Here is a 20,490-nt window from a genome sequence, read left to right on the forward strand (position 1 = left end):
CAGTCTCACGACTCCTAAGTTGCATCGTACCTACTGTCATGTTCCCTGACATGCAACAACCAACTCTTTCAGTCTGACGACTCCTAGGTTGCATCGTACCTACTGTCATGTTCCCTGACATGCAAACAACCAACTCTTTCAGTCTGACGACTCCTAAGTTGCATCGTACCTACTGTCATGTTCCCTGACATGCAACAACCAACTCTTTCAGTCTCACGACTCCTAGGTTGCATCGTACCTACTGTCATGTTCCCTGACATGCAAACAACCAACTCTTTCAGTCTGACGACTCCTAGGTTGCATCGTACATACTGTCATGTTCCCTGACATGCAAACAACCAACTCTTTCAGTCTCACGACTCCTAAGTTGCATCGTACCTACTGTCATGTTCCCTGACATGCAACAACCAACTCTTTCAGTCTCACGACTCCTAAGTTGCCTCGTACCTACTGTCATGTTCCCTGACATGCAACAACCAACTCTTTCAGTCTGACGACTCCTAAGTTGCATCGTACCTACTGTCATGTTCCCTGACATGCAACAACCAACTCTTTCAGTCTGACGACTCCTAAGTTGCATCGTACATACTGTCATGTTCCTGAAATGCAACAACCAACTCTTTCAGTCTCACGACTCCTAAGTTGCCTCGTACCTACTGTCATGTTCCTGACATGCAACAACCAACTCTTTCAGTCTGACGACTCCTAAGTTGCATCGTACCTACTGTCATGTTCCTGACATGCAACAACCAACTCTTTCAGTCTCACGACTCCTAAGTTGCCTTGTACCTACTGTCATGTTCCTGACATGCAACAACCAACTCTTTCAGTCTGACGACTCCTAAGTTGCATCGTACATACTGTCATGTTCCTGACATGCAACAACCAACTCTTTCAGTCTGACGACTCCTAAGTTGCATCGTACCTACTGTCATGTTCCCTGACATGCAACAACCAACTCTTTCAGTCTGACGACTCTAAGTTGCATCGTACATACTGTCATGTTCCTGACATGCAACAACCAACTCTTTCAGTCTCACGACTCTAGGTTGCATCGTACATACTGTCATGTTCCTGACATACAACAACCAACTCTTTCAGTCTGACGACTCCTAAGTTGCATCGTACATACTGTCATGTTCCCTGACATGCAACAACCAACTCTTTCAGTCTGACGACTCCTAAGTTGCATCGTACATACTGTCATGTTCCCTGACATGCAACAACCAACTCTTTCAGTCTGACGACTCCTCAGTTGCATCGTACCTACTGTCATGTTCCCTGACATGCAACAACCAACTCTTTCAGTCTGACGACTCCTAAGTTGCATCGTACCTACTGTCATGTTCCCTGACATGCAACAACCAACTCTTTCAGTCTGACGACTCTTAAGTTGCATCGTACATACTGTCATGTTCCCTGACATGCAACAACCAACTCTTTCAGTCTGACGACTCCTAAGTTGCATCGTACCTACTGTCATGTTCCCTGACATGCAAACAACCAACTCTTTCAGTCTGACGACTCCTAAGTTGCATCGTACATACTGTCATGTTCCCTGACATGCAACAACCAACTCTTTCAGTCTCACGACTCCTAGGTTGCACCGTACATACTGTCATGTTCCCTGACATGCAAACAACCAACTCTTTCAGTCTGACGACTCCTAGGTTGCATCGTACATACTGTCATGTTCCCTGACATGCAAACAACCAACTCTTTCAGTCTCACGACTCCTAAGTTGCATCGTACCTACTGTCATGTTCCCTGACATGCAACAACCAACTCTTTCAGTCTCACGACTCCTAAGTTGCCTCGTACCTACTGTCATGTTCCCTGACATGCAACAACCAACTCTTTCAGTCTGACGACTCCTAAGTTGCATCGTACCTACTGTCATGTTCCCTGACATGCAACAACCAACTCTTTCAGTCTGACGACTCCTAAGTTGCATCGTACATACTGTCATGTTCCCTGAAATGCAACAACCAACTCTTTCAGTCTCACGACTCCTAAGTTGCCTCGTACCTACTGTCATGTTCCCTGACATGCAACAACCAACTCTTTCAGTCTGACGACTCCTAAGTTGCATCGTACCTACTGTCATGTTCCCTGACATGCAACAACCAACTCTTTCAGTCTGACGACTCCTAAGTTGCCTTGTACCTACTGTCATGTTCCCTGACATGCAACAACCAACTCTTTCAGTCTCACGACTCCTAAGTTGCATCGTACATACTGTCATGTTCCCTGACATGCAACAACCAACTCTTTCAGTCTGACGACTCCTAAGTTGCATCGTACCTACTGTCATGTTCCCCTGACATGCAACAACCAACTCTTTCAGTCTGACGACTCCTAAGTTGCATCGTACATACTGTCATGTTCCCTGACATGCAACAACCAACTCTTTCAGTCTGACGACGCCTAAGTTGCATCGTACATACTGTCATGTTCCCTGACATGCAACAACCAACTCTTTCAGTCTGACGACTCCTCAGTTGCATCGTACCTACTGTCATGTTCCCTGACATGCAACAACCAACTCTTTCAGTCTCACGACTCCTAAGTTGCATCGTACCTACTGTCATGTTCCCTGACATGCAACAACCAACTCTTTCAGTCTGACGACTCCTAAGTTGCATCGTACATACTGTCATGTTCCCTGACATGCAACAACCAACTCTTTCAGTCTGACGACTCCTAAGTTGCATCGTACATACTGTCATGTTCCCTGACATGCAACAACCAACTCTTTCAGTCTGACGACTCCTAAGTTGCATCGTACATACTGTCATGTTCCCTGACATGCAACAACCAACTCTTTCAGTCTGACGACTCCTAAGTTGCCTTGTACCTACTGTCATGTTCCCTGACATGCAAACAACCAACTCTTTCAGTCTGACGACTCCTAAGTTGCATCGTACCTACTGTCATGTTGCCAGGGACAGATTCCAATATTGCCAGCTGATGTGGCATGTATAGAGTGAGTGAGTATAGTTTTACACCACTTTTAGCAATATTCCAGCACCAGAAATGGGCTTGACTCATTGTTCCCATTTGGGGAATCGAACTTGGGTTTTCCGCGTGACGAGCGAAAGCTTTAACCAGGCCAATGCCCCCTGTATAGAGTGAGTGAGTGAGATAGATTTTACATCGCTTTAAGCAATATACCAGCAATTCCAAGGTGGGGAAAAAATTCTTAAGAGTTGTCACATAACAAACATGCAAGCCTAAGGTTATAATGTTATACTGTGTTTACCAAACATCCAAGCTTAAGGTTACAATGTTGTACTGTGTTACCAAACATGCAAGCTTAAGGTTATAATGTTGTACAGTGTTTACCAAACATGCAAGCTTAAGGTTATAATTTGTACTGTGTTTACCAAACATGCAAGCTTAAGGTTACAATGTTGTACTGTGTTTACCAAACATGCAAGCTTAAGGTTATAATGTTGTACTGTGTTTACCAAACATGCAAGCCTAAGGTTACAATGTTGTACTGTGTTTACCAAACATGCAAGCCTAAGGTTATGTTGTACTGTGTTCACCAAACATGCAAGCTTAAGGTTACAATGTTGTACTGTGTTTACCAAACAAGCAAGCTTAAGGTTACAATGTTGTACTGTGTTTACCAAACATGCAAGCCTAAGGTTATAATGTTGAACTGTGTTTACCAAACATGCAAGCTGAAGGTTATAATGTTGTACTGTGTTTACCAAACATGCAAGCTTAAGGTTATAATGTTGTACTGTGTTTACCAAACATGCAAGCTTAAGGTTACAATGTTGTACTGTGTTTACCAAACATGCAAGCCTAAGGTTATAATGTTGTACTGTGTTTACCAAACATGCAAGCTTAAGGTTATAATGTTGTACTGTGTTTACCAAACATGCAAGCTTAAGGTTATAATTTGTACTGTGTTTACCAAACATGCAAGCTTAAGGTTACAATGTTGTACTGTGTTTACCAAACATGCAAGCTTAAGGTTATAATGTTGTACTGTGTTTACCAAACATGCAAGCTTAAGGTTATAATTTGTACTGTGTTTACCAAACATGCAAGCTTAAGGTTATAATGTTGTACTGTGTTACCAAACATGCAAGCTTAAGGTTACAATATTGTACTGTGTTTACCAAATGTCAAGATCAACACTCAAACTGAACAGCTTCTTGTTCTCTATTTGTATAGCATTTCATAGGCATAATAAACAGTTGTGAACTCAAAATGATTTCTAGTTTTACTGACACAATTAACGAGAAAAGATCCTATTGTGTCCAAGAGAACAATGAGATCACAGGAACTTGTTCATCATGTAGGTAGTGGTATGCAGCAAGCTGGGCTGTGCAAGAGTTGTGTCCCTTAGCTGCCAGAGCGAGATGCCTTCGTTCCACTAACATTCCTGCACAGTGATACATCATTACATCACGTGTCAGACTTTTCATTGTTTGTAAATAAATGTGTTTATTCTAAACTGGTCAGAATAACATACAGAGCCCTCACAGCTCACTTCACACACATGTTGAGTTTCCATGGCTATGGTGCTACATCTGCTACAGATGTCACTACCTGTCCAGACCTCTGATGGTGAGCAGTATAACCCATGCTAACATAGGATAAATAGTATTTCACATTACAGGAGATTTTGTCAATAAAAGTTGTCATTCTACATGTTCACTAGATTCTAAAAATTGAAACTGAATAACATTGTTTGAATAAACTCTGTATGATATGACGAGGCATCCCATGGAAGTTGACTAGTGAGTGCGAGCGACTATGAATTTAGGCCGCTTTTAGCAACATTCCAGCAATATCAACGCTGGGGACACCAGAAATTGGTTTTCACACATTGTACCCATGTGAGGAATCTTTGGTGTGACGACCAATCACTTTAACCACTGACTACCTCACCGCCCCAGTTGACTAGTGGTAGGACTACCAAGCTCTCTGGTTGCCATTCAGATTGGTCACAGCTCATTCAGATTATTTCTATGGAATAAAACAATAATCTTCCAATTTCTGGCACTCTTTAATAAATATTGATGGTCAATATATACATTCTTGTTTAGAGAATACAATTTTCAGCACATGCACATGACCTAAATATATTTTGAAAAACCTGGGAAATGCAGATATCTGGTCACCATGGTAACTAACTCATTCTCAGATCGTATCAACAAGACCAAAGTTCACACAGAACAAGTTATGCCAGTTTAGTTCACTTTTAATGTTTTTCAGTTTTCGAATTCCATTACATGACAAAGGGATCTGTTTCCTGTGGACTTGTTCTGCCACCTGTTGGTTGTGGACAATACCTGCACAGTGCCCTACTAACCTAGCATACCTTCGGAATGATGATCTGTGATGATTTGCAATATGTGTCCTTCCCCATACCAAGATGCTGTCCTTAAGCTGAAATAATACTGTTCCCATGTTCTAGCCTGATCAGCATCCGTCCCCATATTCAAGGCTGAATGATCAGCTGTCCCCTGCTCTGGGCTGAATCAGAAGCTTATCTCAGTGCTGTAGGCTGAATCAGCGTCTGTCCCCTGTTCTAGGCTGAATCATTATCTGTCCCCTGTTCTAGGCTGAATCAGCTGTACCCCTGTTCAAGGCTGAATCAGCATCTGTCCCCTGTTCTAGGCTGAATCATCATCTGTCCTCTCTGCTGAGATTCCCCAGACATCAGGAGTCCTCTCTGCTGATACTCTCCAGACATCAGGGGTCCTCTCTGCTGAGACTCTCCAGACATCAGCTGTCCTCTCTGCTGAGACTCTCCAGACATCAGCTGTCCTCTCTGCTGACATTCCCCAGACTTCAGGAGTCCTCTCTGCTGAGACTCTCCAGACATCAGGGGTCCCCTCTGCTGAGACTCCCCATACATCAGGAGTCCCCTCTGCTGAGACTCTCCAGACATCAGGGGTCCTCTCCCTCCTCAATTCCCTGGTTCTCAGAATGGTACTTGTACATGTTCACCTTCTCACAGGCGATCTTGATGGACCTCTGAACCCGGAGTTTCTCTTCTGTAAGGGAAACAAGGACATTTGAAGCAAGCACTAGCAAGGAAACATGTTGAACTAGTACTGCCAGCATGGAAACATGTTGAACTAGTACTGCCAGCACGGAAACATGTTGAACTAGTACTGCCAGCATGGAAACATGTTGAACTAGTACTGCCAGCACGGAAACATGTTGAACTAGTACTGCCAGCATGGAAACATGTTGAACTAGTACTGCCAGCACGGAAACATGTTGAACTAGTACTGCCAGCACGGAAACATGTTGAACTAGTACTGCCAGCATGGAAACATGTTGAACTAGTACTGCCAGCACGGAAACATGTTGAACTAGTACTGCCAACATGGAAACATGTTGAACTAGTACTGCCAGCACGGAAACATGTTGAACTAGTACTGCCAGTACGGAAACATGTTGAACTAGTACTGCCAGTACGGAAACATGTTGAACTAGTACTGCCAGCACGGAAACATGTTGAACTAGTACTGCCAGCACGGAAACATGTTGAACTAGTACTGCCAGCACGGAAACATGTTGAACTAGTGAACTAGTACTGCCAGCACGGAAACATGTTGAACTAGTACTGCCAGCACGGAAACATGTTGAACTAGTACTGCCAGACCAATTTTATTTCTTGTTTAATGGATCTGCTGGTCGTATTTTTTCAAGATTACGAAAAAAAATAAAAATGAATTTTACCAGCTGAAAACATAAAATTTTAATATTTCTATTGGCCAAAAATGTAATTGTGCAAGAAAATGTTTTCAGATTGTTTGTTCCCCCATATACACTTCATAACTTGTCAACAGTAAAATACTTTTAGGATTTAAAAGAATATTACTTTGACTAGTTATTTTATAATTACCTGGTGTGACAAGGTGTATTTATCTAGTGTGCAGCAGTTTATATGTACCTGGTGTGACAAGGTGTATTTATCTAGTGTGCAGCAGTTTATATGTACCTGGTGTGACAAGGTGTATTTATCTAGTGTGGAGCAGTGTGTGGTCACCTGATGTGATACTGTGTATTAACCGTCTCCTAAACAGCTTACATGTACCTGGTGTGACACTATTTACAATCTGTATAACAGTTGTATTTACCTAGTGTGAAACAGTTCATATTTACCTGGTGTGGAGCAGTGCTGGAGGAAGTCTGGGAGATGCTGTTTGTGATATCTGATGAGGAACTTCTGACAGGAGCGGATTGTCCCTGTGACAGAAGGAGAACCAGTGACTACCATGTACAACACACAATCCATCGTGGCTTCAGAGGCTGTTTGATGTTTATCAATGTCCTGTTTGATGTTTAGCAATGTCCCGTAAAGTGATTCATAAATGAGTGTGGGGAGCCGTTTGAAACCACATTTCTAACGGTACTGAAAATCACAGTGTTTCAGCTTAATCTGGGAAGACACCTGTCAATAGTTTCAGTTTCACCACTTTTAGCAATATTCCAGCAATATCACGGCAGGGGACACAAGGAATGAGCTTCACACATTGTACCCACATGCGGAATCAAAACCCAGGTCTTCAGCGTCGACGAGAGGACACTTTAACCACTAGGCTACCCCATCGCCCCTCAAGTTTATATGTTCACCTCTTTAGTGAAACCCTCAATCAAACTGCACTGGTACAGTACTGATCATACAAGCTTCATACTGGAACTAGCACCTCGTGAGATGTACTGGCCCTGTAAGGGCAAACGTGAGATTGAAACCTGTGATTAGTGTTTACTGCTTCGATTAAGGGAGGCGACTCTGTCCAATGCCTAAGACAACTGTCACAAATAGCAATCGTGACAACTAAAGGTACCAACTGTAATATATTCAGCCAGCAATGTATTGAATGAAAGGAATATCCCAATCTAAAATTGAATCCCATGAATGAATCCATGCACCTCTGTGTTCTGAGCAAACTTTGCGCTACTACTACAACAAGTGTAGAAGTGAGCAAAGCTCACATACCCCCGCTTCCCACTTTGGGACATGGAAATGACTGATATTGATATATATAATGTGACAAGGATCAGCAGCTCACAAGACTTTCTCTTTGACTCTACTAAACTTTATATACATGTTAGATAATAGTTTTGGCATGTACTGATAACGGTAATAATTTATGGAAACTAGATTTTTTTGTGTTTTCCGTGGAAACCTGACATACAATTGAACTTGACTGTCTCATGTTGCACACAATGGACGTAGATGAAGATTGCTATTTTTTAGCACATGGCATATCTGTGGGTCACGACTAACTTGTGTATTAAGTTTGGTGAACCTAGCATGTATAGTTTCGATGATATGCCGTGGTCAGGTAACCATCAAATACATTTTGCACGTACCTAGCATGAACCTAGCATGTAAACTTTAGGAGATATGGTCTGGACAAAATAATCGAACACATTTGGCTCTAAGTCGTGTTCCCATGGAAACAGCAAAAAACACAATTCATATCTGGATCTACCCCCCAAAAGGCACATCTAGGGATCATGCTTGATATGTGTACCAAGTTTGATGAAGCTAGCATGTATAGTTTGGAAGATCTGCTCCGGACAAGATGACACCCTCATAGTCACAGCCTAAGTCGTGTTTCCATGGAAACAGCAACAAAACTAAATTCTGAAAAAACTATAAAATAGCAAAAGGCACATCAATGGGTAATGATTAACCTGTGTGTGAAGTTTGGTGAACCTAGCATGTAAACTTTAGGAGATATGCTCTGGACAAAATAATTGAACACATCTGGCTCTAAGTCGTGTTCCCATGGAAACAGAAAAAAATACAATTCATATCTGGATCTAAACCCCAAAAGGCACATCTAGGGATCATGCTTGATATGTGTACCAAGTTTGATGAAGCTATCATGTATAGTTTGGAAGATCTGCTCTGGACAAGATGACATCCTCATAGTCACAGCCTAAGTCGTGTTTCCATGGAAACAGCCAAAAAACTAAATTCTGAAATACTTTAAAATAGCAAAAGGCACATCAATGGGTAATGATTAACATGTGTGTGAAGTTTGGTGAACCTAGCATGTAAACTTTAAGAGATATGCTCCGGACAAAGTTTCAGGACGGACGGACGGACAGAATGAACGCTATATAGGGTATAAGTCTACACTAGATATGACGGTCATAGTGCTAATATCACGAGGTTCTTCACAGGCATATAGAAGTTGGTATTCAAGTATAAGACAAAATATTATGGATGTCAACTTCTTTATTGTATACACAGCGTTTCTGGGCTATTTCTTGCCCCTTCGTCAGGTGAATGACAAAAGGGCAAGGAATAGCCCTGAAACGTTGTGCATACAATAAAGAATGAGTTGACATCCATAATATTTTGTCTTATGCTAATATCACTTTCTACAGTTGCCCCCATGTCAAATATCCTGGCCACAATGACAAATACTAAACATAACTTGCCACAATATTCGATCCTGTGAAAGCTATTCCATGAAGGTTGAGTGTAATGAACAAATTGTTATATTACCTGCAACGTGCAGCGTTCTCACACTAACACTGATGTTGCCAATTTTCTTGACAAATGCAAGTGCTGTCTGCAAGAGATGCTGAGCTCCTCGTCTGATTCGAATAAATGCCATTCCTGTTCCAATGTTGAGATATTTCACTGAAATGTGAATATGACTGGTGAAATTCAACATCTGTGTATATCCAGATAGCTTTAATTATCACAAGCAGCTTCTGACAGCTGAATCCTAATGATAATTGTGGCCATTTTAACAACTCTCAATAAGTTCATTATCATCTTCTCACGGGAGGCGTGGGGTGAGGTAATAGTATGTTCATAATTGTGTTAAATTTTTTAATAAAGGCAGACTGTATCAGCATCCCATGTTTTTGTTGATTTAAATCAGAAAAATTATGAAAATGGACCTATAAAACCATTGTCAATCATACTCAGTTTGGAGTTATGAAAATGGTCGTATATTTATAAACATCGTCATACTCAGTTTGGACTTACTTCACTCTATTTATTGAAGATAATTAACAATGAATTCTGAAAATATAATCTATGGAACTTATAGCCAATCACATGCTTAGTATAACATCAGGGTTTTCCGATTCAATGATGGCGGAGCTTAGCAACTACGTGTAATTTGTCAAATTGGTATTTATGATTGAACATTATTTCAAATAATATGATAACAAACTACTTAAAACAGAAGTGTGAAGGGGAACGTAGTGAGGAATCGGGGATAAGTCCTGACAAAAAGAAAACTGAGAAATCTAGTAAAGCGGTAGGCAGTGTAGGTGTTACATGTGAATTAAAGACCTTGAAAAAATGGACAAAAAACCCTGAATAATGTGAATATTGAAATTGGATACCAATTAAACTGACTGACTGAATTTGGTTTTACGCCGCTTTTAACAATATTCCAGCAACATCACGGCGGGGGACACCAGAAATGGGCTTCACAAATTGTACCCATGTGGGGATTCGAACCCGGGTCTTCGGCGTGACGAGCCAACGCTTTAACCACTGGGCTACCCCACCGCCCCAGATACCAATAAAAAGAAGATACTACAGAGTGTGTGTACAACATATGTTGCAATATCCCAATATCACCATATATATTTATACTGTGTGCAGAGATACTAGCAAATATGATCAGAAGTAATGGAAATATACATGGTATACATATGGGAAACCTACTACCTCTTCTTGCCCAGTCTGCAGATGATACTACACTACCTGCAGTGTGTAGGGTGTGTATACACTAACTCTAACGGATCAGACAACAGCCTCTACGCAACAATGAATACGATGTTTGATAGGCATTTAGAAGTTGGTAGGGTAATGCAACACACTTGATATGGATGTGCAACTTCTTTATTATTTACACACGACGTTTCCCCTTCATCACATGCATTCACCTGATGAAGGGGCAAGTAAAAAAGTCGTGTGTAAATAATGCAGAAGTTGCACATCCATATCAAGTGTGTTGTATTAACAATGAATACTTTATCTTCTGTTGCAAGATTTTCTGGATTAAAGGTTAATGCTGACAAAACTAAACTGCTTTGGATTGAGTCAAAAAAGAGAACAAGGTATAAGCTCTGTCAAGAGTGGGAAACGGACTGGTCACAGACTCAGTTTAGATTACTTGGTATAGAATTTGACGTTGACTTAGATAATATGACAGAATTGAATTATAACAAAAACTTTGAGAAAATTGAAACAAAAATGGCAATGTGGACGAAAAGAACCCTAACACTGTTGGGAAGACATGTTGTATTGAAGTCACTACTACTTCCAAAAATGAAATTTTTAGAGTAAAATTAATATTTTATACTTATCCTGACTCATGAGGTAAGCCCTCCCATCCTCCCCACATAACACTTTGGATTTCCCTGGAAATTCAGGTGTTGGGCTCAGTATATGAGGAGAGAGTGAGGCACATGGGTTCAGGTGGCGCCCTCGTTCCCGCGCTTGTGGAAGGGAGGTAACTCGTGGTCAGTACTAATGAGTGATTTTTTATTGAAGGGAACTTCAATTGGGAGATACAAGTGTTCCACTAGGTTCGCCAGAAGAAGAAGACAAGCAATAAGCATGAGTCAGGATAAGTATAAAATATTAATTTTACTCTAAAAATTTCATATTTTTCCTTATCCTGACTCATGCTTATTGCTTGTAGAATCCTACGGATAAGGAGGTGGGATTATATATACTTTGGATTTTACTAATTAGTGATTTGAACTGAGATGATTGCAATAACCCTATGGGAACTTCATAAAGGCACTGAACTGAAGAATTCCTGCTGTTAACTTATCAGCTGCCATATAAGGGTTATTACAATTTACTGAATATAATAAAAGTATATATAACATTAAGTAAGCTGAAGCCATTAATGTGATAGTATAAACTCTTGATAGTTTATAGTGAATACTTTTATAATGAACCAAAGTATTAAGCTTACAATATGCATATATATAAGCTATAATATAACTGTGCTTAAGATATAACTATAACTTAAGCTGTATAATAGTAACCAATTACTGAGAGTTTGTTAACTAATACATGTCATGAACTGAACATATGACTGAGCTTAAGGATTGAAACTTAAGCTGAACATATGTATAATAGTAGAACTCCTAAGAGTTGTAGGCATATATATAGTATGATATAGAATCACAGTACCGTATAACAGCAAAAGACTCCCTAGAGTTTATTAGCTAATATACTTTATGATATGAGTATAGTACTGTGCTTAAGATATAATTAACTTGAGCTACCTAAATAGCCAAAACAACTCCGTAGAGTTCGTTAGCTAAAACATTTTATAATGTAACCATAATGCTTAAGATATGATGAAACTTAAGCTAAATATATAATAGCTAAAAACTCTTAGAGTTTGTTAGCTAAGATACTTATATGATAAAATATAGTACTGAGCTTAAGATATGAATAAACTTAAGCTACATATATAATAGCAAAAAAACTCCGTAGAGTTTGTTAGCTAATACATTTTATAATGTAACCATAATGCTTAAGATATGATGAAACTTAAGCTAAATATATAATAGCAAAAAACTCTTTAGAGTTTGTTAGCTAATATACTTATGATATAAACATAGTACTGAGCTTAAGATATGAATTAACTTAAGCTACATATATAATAGCCAAAAACTCCGTAGAGTTTGTTAGCTAATACATTTTATAATGTACCCATAATGCTTAAGATATGATGAAACTTAAGCTAAATATATAATAGCAAAAAACTCTTTAGAGTTTGTTAGCTAATATACTTATATGATATAAACATAGTACTGAGCTTAAGATATGAATTAACTTAAGCTACATATATAATAGCCAAAAACTCCGTAGAGTTTGTTAGCTAATACATGTTATAATGTAACCATAATGCTTAAGATATGATGAAACTTAAGCAAAATATATAATAGCAAAAACTCTGTAGAGTTTGTTAGCTAATACATTATAATGTAACCATAGAATTGAGCTTAAGATATGATTAACTTAAGCTAAATATATAATAACAAACTCCGTAGAGTTGTTAGCTTATATATAGTATGATATAAACACCATAGTACTGAGCTTAAGATAATAAATTAAACTTAAGCAAAATATATAGATATCATGTATCTATTAGTACTGTCATACGATAAGCATAAAATCTGTAAGATAGACTTATCTTCTCCGTGGAACTGTCAACTGTTGAGCGAGGACCATGGGACCGAAACGGTGGATACCTGAGACTTCCTTGGTGGTGATATCTCTGAGATAGTGGTTGGCAAACACCATATCGGATCTCCAGAAACATCCCTCCATTATGGTATTCAACGAACAATTCCCATGTAGAGCGAGAGTTGAGGCTAGCGCTCTAATTTCGTGAGGATTAGAAGCTCTTGGAGGGTCGCGTCCTACAGCCTTGTAGGCACGTAGTATGACAGTTCTGATCCAGATAGAGATAGTAGTACGTAAGACTTCCGTCTGCGTAGCTGTAGATATAGGGATAAATAATCTCTTGAATATCCCCTGCTCTATTTGGATCGTTGGAGATATATTTTCAGTGTACGAACTGGGCATAGTGATAGATCCATCGTATCATGCGGTCCAAGTATGGATGAGAGAGCTGGGACGTGGAATAATCTGTCTGGTTGACCTGGCAGTTGGTTTTCCCTATAAAATCCCAGCGAAGTCCCAGATGAGCTATGTTATGAAAATCATCAAAGCGTGTTCTCTCGTAATCCAGTGCGTGAATCTGACATCCTGGTGGCCGTAGCTAGTGCTAACAGGATCAAGGTTTTGTGGGTCAGTGATTCAAACGATGTAGATAGCGATGGTTCAAAAAAACCTCACTAGTGAGGTGTTGGAGCATTATATTAGATCCCAAGCTGGAGCGTGAAACTTCCGTTTCTAATCCTCCAATCGGAACGCTTGTAACAAACCGAGTAACTCTGGCGTTTTGTCAACTTGACGCCCGCTCTCATAGTATGACAGAACTTATAGCTGCCAGATAAATGGACAAGGTTGAGCCTTTTAGATTCTTAGTTTAACGTAGATAACATAAGAAATCTGCCACTTGAGGATGTGTAGCATATCTGGTTGTAAATCCTTTCTTAGCAGCGTAATTGACAAAACTGTGCCATTTGTCATCGTATAAGTTACGAGTCGAGTTATGTCGTGCAAGCGTGACCGCTGTAGCCGCTCTGGCAGAATAACCTCTTATTCAGACATGCCTTGATACAATCCATACGTGAAGTTGGAATGCTTCTGGTGTATCGTGCACTTGTTTGGTGGGCAGATGTATCAATAGATTGGAGCGTTGTGGGAGCTGAAGAATTAGTTTTCCGATTTCTTGTATGAGATCTGGAAACCAAGTTCTCGCTAGCCAGTAGGGCGTGACCAAATCAGATGGAGGCTCTGCATTTGACTGATTTTCTGTAAGACTTGCTTAGTGTGTCTGTTGCCCATGCTAGTGGGTCTGGCACTGGCGATACGAATGTTGTCAGTTGCTTGTTGAACCGAGTGGTGAATAGGTCTATCAGAGGAGATCCTATTTCCCTGTGTGTGGAGCATCCATTCTGTCGGCGACGGTAGGTGTAGCCCAGAGAGAGCGTCTGCTAATACATTCTATGCTCCTGGAATGTGGCAAGTACTGACGTCTATGTTTAGATTGTCGATTCGATCGAACAGTCTGAAACATCGAGTCAGTAGGTTCTGTGACCTAGTTGAACCTTGTTTGTTCACATAAAAAAACGCCAGTGTTGAATTGTCTGTGTGAACCATTATCTGAGCGTTCTGTAGTAGGTTGCTCCAGTGACTTATGGCGTTTATAACTGCTTGCATCTCTAGCAGATTATGTGACATTTGCTCTCTTGATTGCTCCATAGACCTGAGGCTGTCCTGCCGGTAAGGTGGGCTCCCCAACCTTGTAGTGACGCGTCTACGTACAGATGTGTTTTCGATTCCGGCTCTACTAAGGAGACGCTTGCGCAAACATTCAATCTCTTGGTCTTGATGATGAAATTCAACTGTAGTCTGAGACGCTGTGGATTTGGATCCACTTGTATACAGTCGTCGAGGAAAATTCGCTGCGAAGTCCTTGACGATGCTCACTGAGATAATGTTGTCACTTGCAACCTAAGTCTTGAACTGTGAACTATGCTCGACCTCTGTGTAGGGCGTTGTCCATCGCGGTCCAATCAGAACAAGGCATTTTGATTCTGTAGAGTACCCGCGCTGTGATGTCACCGGTGTAGCAGGAAAAGGAACCTTGTATAATATAGTGCCGTCGTTGATATTAGAACAATCGTCGGTCTTCACCGTAGCTTCCCGAAGTTACCCGAGTAACCACGTGTTTCGAGGGTTAATGGTAAACGTGCGAAACCTCCGGCGCGAAATACCTCGCTCTATAATATTAATGCTGGGTAGGTTATTTTCCTGGCTGTCGTGAAAGTAACTTCAGTCTTGAAGATAATTCCGACTTCCTTATATAAAGGTTTAATAAAACTTGCAAGTTGTCAACTTGTAGACTGTATACATGAATGTATCGTCATAATTGTAGAATTAAAGCTGAACTTGTTGTACATATTTCTTCTCAGAAATCGTTGACGATATGAGTTTTATTCGCTGTAACAAGGTTGCTGTTCAATTCCGTAATAGAATTGTCTGCAGATCTGCGTTTGGGCTTCCGAAGATTTAGAGCAGGCTGTATCCAGATTAGTTGGTACCGCTGCAATCGGATCAATAGGAGGTAAGGTGAAATAGTCTACATCATCATTCTTCATGACGTAAGTCTGAGTTGAATTCTCGTTCTTCGATGAAAAAAACACGTTGTAACTCATTCACCATCCAGTATCTAATCTCAGCATCTGAGAAAATGATACTTTCCTCCTCTTTTGACGTAGGGTCACATGTCGGAGTCCTAGATCTATAGGAAGATCTATGAGAGGACTGTGATGAACGGACTGACGAGTGGCTAGTGTAAGGAGACCTTGGAGGAGACACCCTCCGCGAACGCTGGGGACTTCGCGAACTCTACTATATCTTCCGAACGTTGGGGGCTTCGCGAACGCTGGGGGCTTCACGAAGCTCTTCTAGGCGATGTAGATCTTCTAGGCGATGAAGAACTGGAGCCACTTAGCCTTCGCGACCTTCGCGAATGTATCGAGTCAGTGTCCGTATCGACATATGAGCGCTTGCTTCGCGAACGCCCTTCGTGCATGACAAGGTGCGTGCTCGGCGAAGCGCTCCTTCTCCGCGAAGCCTCTTGCAAAAGGTGAGGCTCTAGCTCCTTCACGGAGGCGGCCTGGGATACCTTATGCAAAGAGCTCACTCCGGGCAGGGTTGCCCTTCGTGGAGGTGCGTCTATGGGCTCAGAGGCCCTACGCGAAGCCAAGGCCGGCTCTGAGGCCCTGTATGACTTGATATGGGGTGGGCTCTGAGGCCGGTTGCTCTGAGGCCTCTGTAAGCCGTAGCGGTCTTCCATCACCCTCATTATCTGGTTGATCAAGTCGTCTGAAGCGGTCTGCGTTGATGAGGGATGTCTCTCTGCAGAGGTGACGGGACCCTCAGATAAAATTTCTGGTGATAGTGTCGGCATCTCCGGTTGTGTGCTAATCTGCGCTGAGGTAACAGTCGCAGAAACAAGACGTTTCTTATGACGAGCATCTGGAATGATAATCGGAATGTCATCATCATATAAAGATAATTCTGTGATAGGTAAACTATCGGAGGCAAAATTATTAGATTTTGTAGATTTCCCTTTTGACGTAGCTGTAGACCTAGGGTTCGAAACGTATGTGATGATATGGACGTTTTCCTAGTCTTAGACTGAGAAGACGGCAGGTCTTGAGATGCAGGTCGCTGCTTGGACATAGCGGACTGCGTCCCACGCTATTCTCCCGAGGGAACTCAGGCATGCCACCAGCCGGTGGCGGGTCGTCAGTCAACATTGACAGGGAATATTAGCTTCTGATCTAATAGCCATGACTGAAGATTGTTTGCAAGATTTATCTGCCTTCCGTCTAAAAACGGAACATAAATATTTATCAAAGGCAGAAATTGGTAAATTAATACATAATTTACAACGAGAAACAAAAGAACATGGAGTAATGCAACTAGGGCATTTTAAATGTGGATCAGTAGCGGAATAACGTAGTTTACAATCTGTGCAGATTCTCATTAACGTAAACTACTGAACAATCACGGCGAACCGTGAATAAACAGCAGAAACACCATTAATAATCAATGCAAGTTGAATAAGGATAATAGTTACACCTCTATACTAAGTATAAGAGGTACTAAACTAAAAGGATATAGTGTGTTGGGAGACACAGGCGCTCTCACGACCAGCTCACTGGGCGAAGAAGGAGAGAGTGAGGCACATGGGTTCAGGTGGCGCCCTCGTTCCCGCGCTTGTGGAAGGGAGGTAACTCGTGGTCAGTACTAATGAGTGATTTTTTATTGAAGGGAACTTCAATTGGGAGATACAAGTGTTCCACTAGGTTCGCCAGAAGAAGAAGACAAGCAATAAGCATGAGTCAGGATAAGGAAAAATTGTAACCATTTGTATAGTAGTATCCCTAGACCCTCTGAAAAAACAGTGGAAGATTTTAAAAAAGAAGTGTTACCAATTCATTTGGGATGGCATTCTCTTCCGACAGAGATTGCTTGTCATATCTTCCTACAAACATCTGGTCTAATACGGCCATATTTCCCGGTTCTCATAAAATCCCCTAGCAGCAAAAAGTCGCAATACGAATTATCTTCCTTCTTTCTATCCAATCAGAAAACGTGTTACATCGACTTAGATCCAACTTGACCAATACAAGCAAATGTGGGGCCACAAATATCCCTCCTCTGCCGGGGATTTGTGTTGATGTGACACACAAAACATTTAATGGCTAGCTTGTCCATTGTCAATGGAGACTCCATTGATCCGCCATTACATGAGTGAAATCCGTCTAGGCGAAACGTTTGCACATCGCGCAGGGGAAGAGGTTCTAGTTTTCCCAAAGCATACGGTAATTACTGAGGCCTTGCGAATGGTCACTTTTGAAACAACGTCGCAAAATCTCATTGCAGCCAATCACGAATCCTGAACACTCACACCATGAAAGGGACGTACTAGAACAGAGGTTCGTAGGAAGATATGACAAGTAACCTCGGTGGGAAGAGAATGTTGGAAGGGTAAAATTGAGAAAATCCCAAGAAATATTATGCAGTTACCACCTAAATATGGTGGTATAAGTGTTCCTGATGTAAAAACTGTTATAGCAGCTCAAAAAACTGAGTTGGATTACAAGGTTAATCTATAGCAATGTCATCTGGACAAAGCTGGTCTCAGAATATATCATTGATTTAAATGTACTTTATTTAGCAGATTCCAATTACATTACAGAGAAGATTACTCCCCACATCCATGATAGGTTTTGGAAGGAGGTACTCTCCTCAAGGTCAACATACATGTACAGCTGTGATAATGGTGAAAACAGAAGTGATGAAGAGAACATGTCAAAATCTATTTGGTATAACAATGCTATTAGAATTGGGAGTGAACCTATATATCTACAGCAATGGCATAAAAAGGGTGTAACATATTTTAGAGATATGATTGATGATGATGGAAAAATATATGATCATAAAAACTTTGTAAAAAGATATAATATCAAAACAGACTTTCTGACTTATGGGGGAGTCAGAAAATCAGTGTGATAATTTTTATACAACACCAATCCTTGTGTTGAACCCAGTTCTAGACCCATTCTGCTTTATAACATGTCAATAATAAGCAATAAACAAGGCTAAGTATATTAGACCCAACTTTTACAAAGTTCAAAACACTGCTAAAATAGTACTAGGGTACAGAGTGGAAGAATATTAATCTTATGGTAAAACGATGTACACAAAGTAGTGAATGAAGAGGGTTTCAGTTTAAAATCATTCATATCATATTGAGTACCAATAACTTGTTATTTAAGATGGGATACATTGAATCCCCAGCATATTCTTTATGTAATGATCCACTTGAAACCATTGTACATGTTTTATATACCTGTCAATATGCCAAACTCATATGGAGAAAACTTTCAGAATGGCTTGCAAAATATAGTGAAGGAAACATTGAATTCAATGAAGAGAATGTATTATTTGGATTTAAGGGTATGAATAATAATGCTTTGAATGCAATTATTCTTATAACAACTTATGCCTTACAGATATACTATTAGGAAAATCAAACCAAATTTCAAACCTTTACATCAAGAAATATATAGATACTACCAAGCAACAAAATTTACAGCATTCTCAAAATGTAAACAAGCAAGCGTTCATGCCTTTTGGTCGTCTCTACACATGCTATTCAGCAACCCAGTGTAATGTCTTATATGTGACACTTAAATGAATCACAATCCCGTGTACATCTATGACACCTTTGGTCGTCTCTACATATGCTTTTAGCAACCCTGTGTAATGTCTTAGATATGATATTTACATGAATCACAATCCTGTGTACATCTATGACACCTTTAGTCGAGTCTACATATACTGTTCAGCAATCCAGCGTAATGTATTAGATATGACATTTAAATGAGCCACAATCCTGTGTACATTTATATGCACATACACATGTATGTATTGTTGTTATAAAATGGATGCAAATCTAACCAAAAAGTGGAAATAAAAAAAATTAAATATGGTGCCCAGTGTGCAGGACTTATTCCTCACCACTTTTCCCCTGTTTTAAGTAGTGTCTTATCATATTACGTTTAGTTATGGTTGTGAAAAATAACCGTTACTGATTTTGGAATTATTCTTTAAGGTTTTGCTTATTGAAATTTCATTTAGCTTGTAGCTTAAAAGGTCATAAGCAGTCTTTTGCGTGTGCTTTAAACAGTTTTCTAACCCTGGTATGTGTTAAAACATTTCTGCAGACCATGGCAGATGGATTGACTGACCATTTAGGGATGTTCTCAAGAACCCCATGCCGTAGTCGCCATGGGCTCTGCTGATGGCGCTAGAAACGGCGCGGTACACATCATACTCCTTGGTGTTCTGTAGCTGATTGTTATCCTCCGCCATTACCTCACACACGAGGTACCTGCTGAACACAGAATTTATTTTATGTCGGACAAATAATTAACAGGACTAAACTTGCTGTAAGAAAAAGTCGTTACTCGACAGTAAAGTGCTTTTAATACAATTACTATGGAAGCAAGAATATATCGTTATTTGACAACCTTCTTTTAACCCGCACCATCCCTGAAGTTCCCTTGTTTCTGACTAATAAACGTGTGTTCGTTGACAACACATTAACACATCAGTCAGATGTGTGTTGTGAAACACGGTGAGAGTTATCTGCCCCTGGCGGAAGTTTTCTTTGAAACGCCCTCTATATTCCAGCTGAAAATATTGACATTTATCGAATATAACTTATCGCGACCTTTAACATTGTATGGCCTTGCAAAATACTCTATGTTATTTATACT

General features: G+C 40.4%; 2 protein-coding genes across 3 annotated transcripts in view; one reads left to right on the forward strand and one right to left on the reverse strand.

Annotated features, from left to right (window-relative positions):
- LOC124278065 (interaptin-like) overlaps positions 1 to 20,490 on the forward strand; it is a 280,656-nt gene that overhangs the window by 165,843 nt on the left and 94,323 nt on the right. The window lies entirely within an intron of this gene.
- On the reverse strand, positions 5,015 to 20,366 carry LOC124278066 (ribonuclease P/MRP protein subunit POP5-like). 2 transcript variants are annotated; one of them, XM_046713823.1, is made up of 5 exons: positions 20,242 to 20,366; positions 19,960 to 20,102; positions 9,509 to 9,646; positions 7,144 to 7,227; positions 5,015 to 6,023 (listed from the first exon to the last, which is right to left on the reverse strand). In XM_046713823.1, exons 1-5 carry the CDS (start codon positions 20,259 to 20,261, stop codon positions 5,917 to 5,919), a joined length of 492 nt encoding a protein of 163 aa, XP_046569779.1. In that variant the 5' UTR covers positions 20,262 to 20,366; the 3' UTR covers positions 5,015 to 5,916. The 2 variants fall into 2 exon arrangements, with proteins under 2 accessions (XP_046569779.1, XP_046569780.1); XM_046713824.1 differs by having other exon boundaries at positions 20,259 to 20,341.

Source organism: Haliotis rubra, unplaced genomic scaffold (genome assembly GCF_003918875.1).
Source record: "Haliotis rubra isolate DU_JTF1 unplaced genomic scaffold, ASM391887v1 Scf230, whole genome shotgun sequence".
Lineage (NCBI taxonomy): Eukaryota > Metazoa > Mollusca > Gastropoda > Lepetellida > Haliotidae > Haliotis > Haliotis rubra.

Coding starts and splice junctions, on each gene's coding strand:
- LOC124278066 (XM_046713823.1), bottom strand. CDS start 20,261: ATGGTGCGGGTTAAAAGAAG. Junction 20,103..20,241: donor ATGGTGCGGGTTAAAAGAAG/GTTGTCAAATAA, acceptor TGTGTTCAGCAG/GTACCTCGTGTGTGAGGTAA. Junction 9,647..19,959: donor CTTGAGAACATCCCTAAATG/GTCAGTCAATCC, acceptor TTCACATTTCAG/TGAAATATCTCAACATTGGA.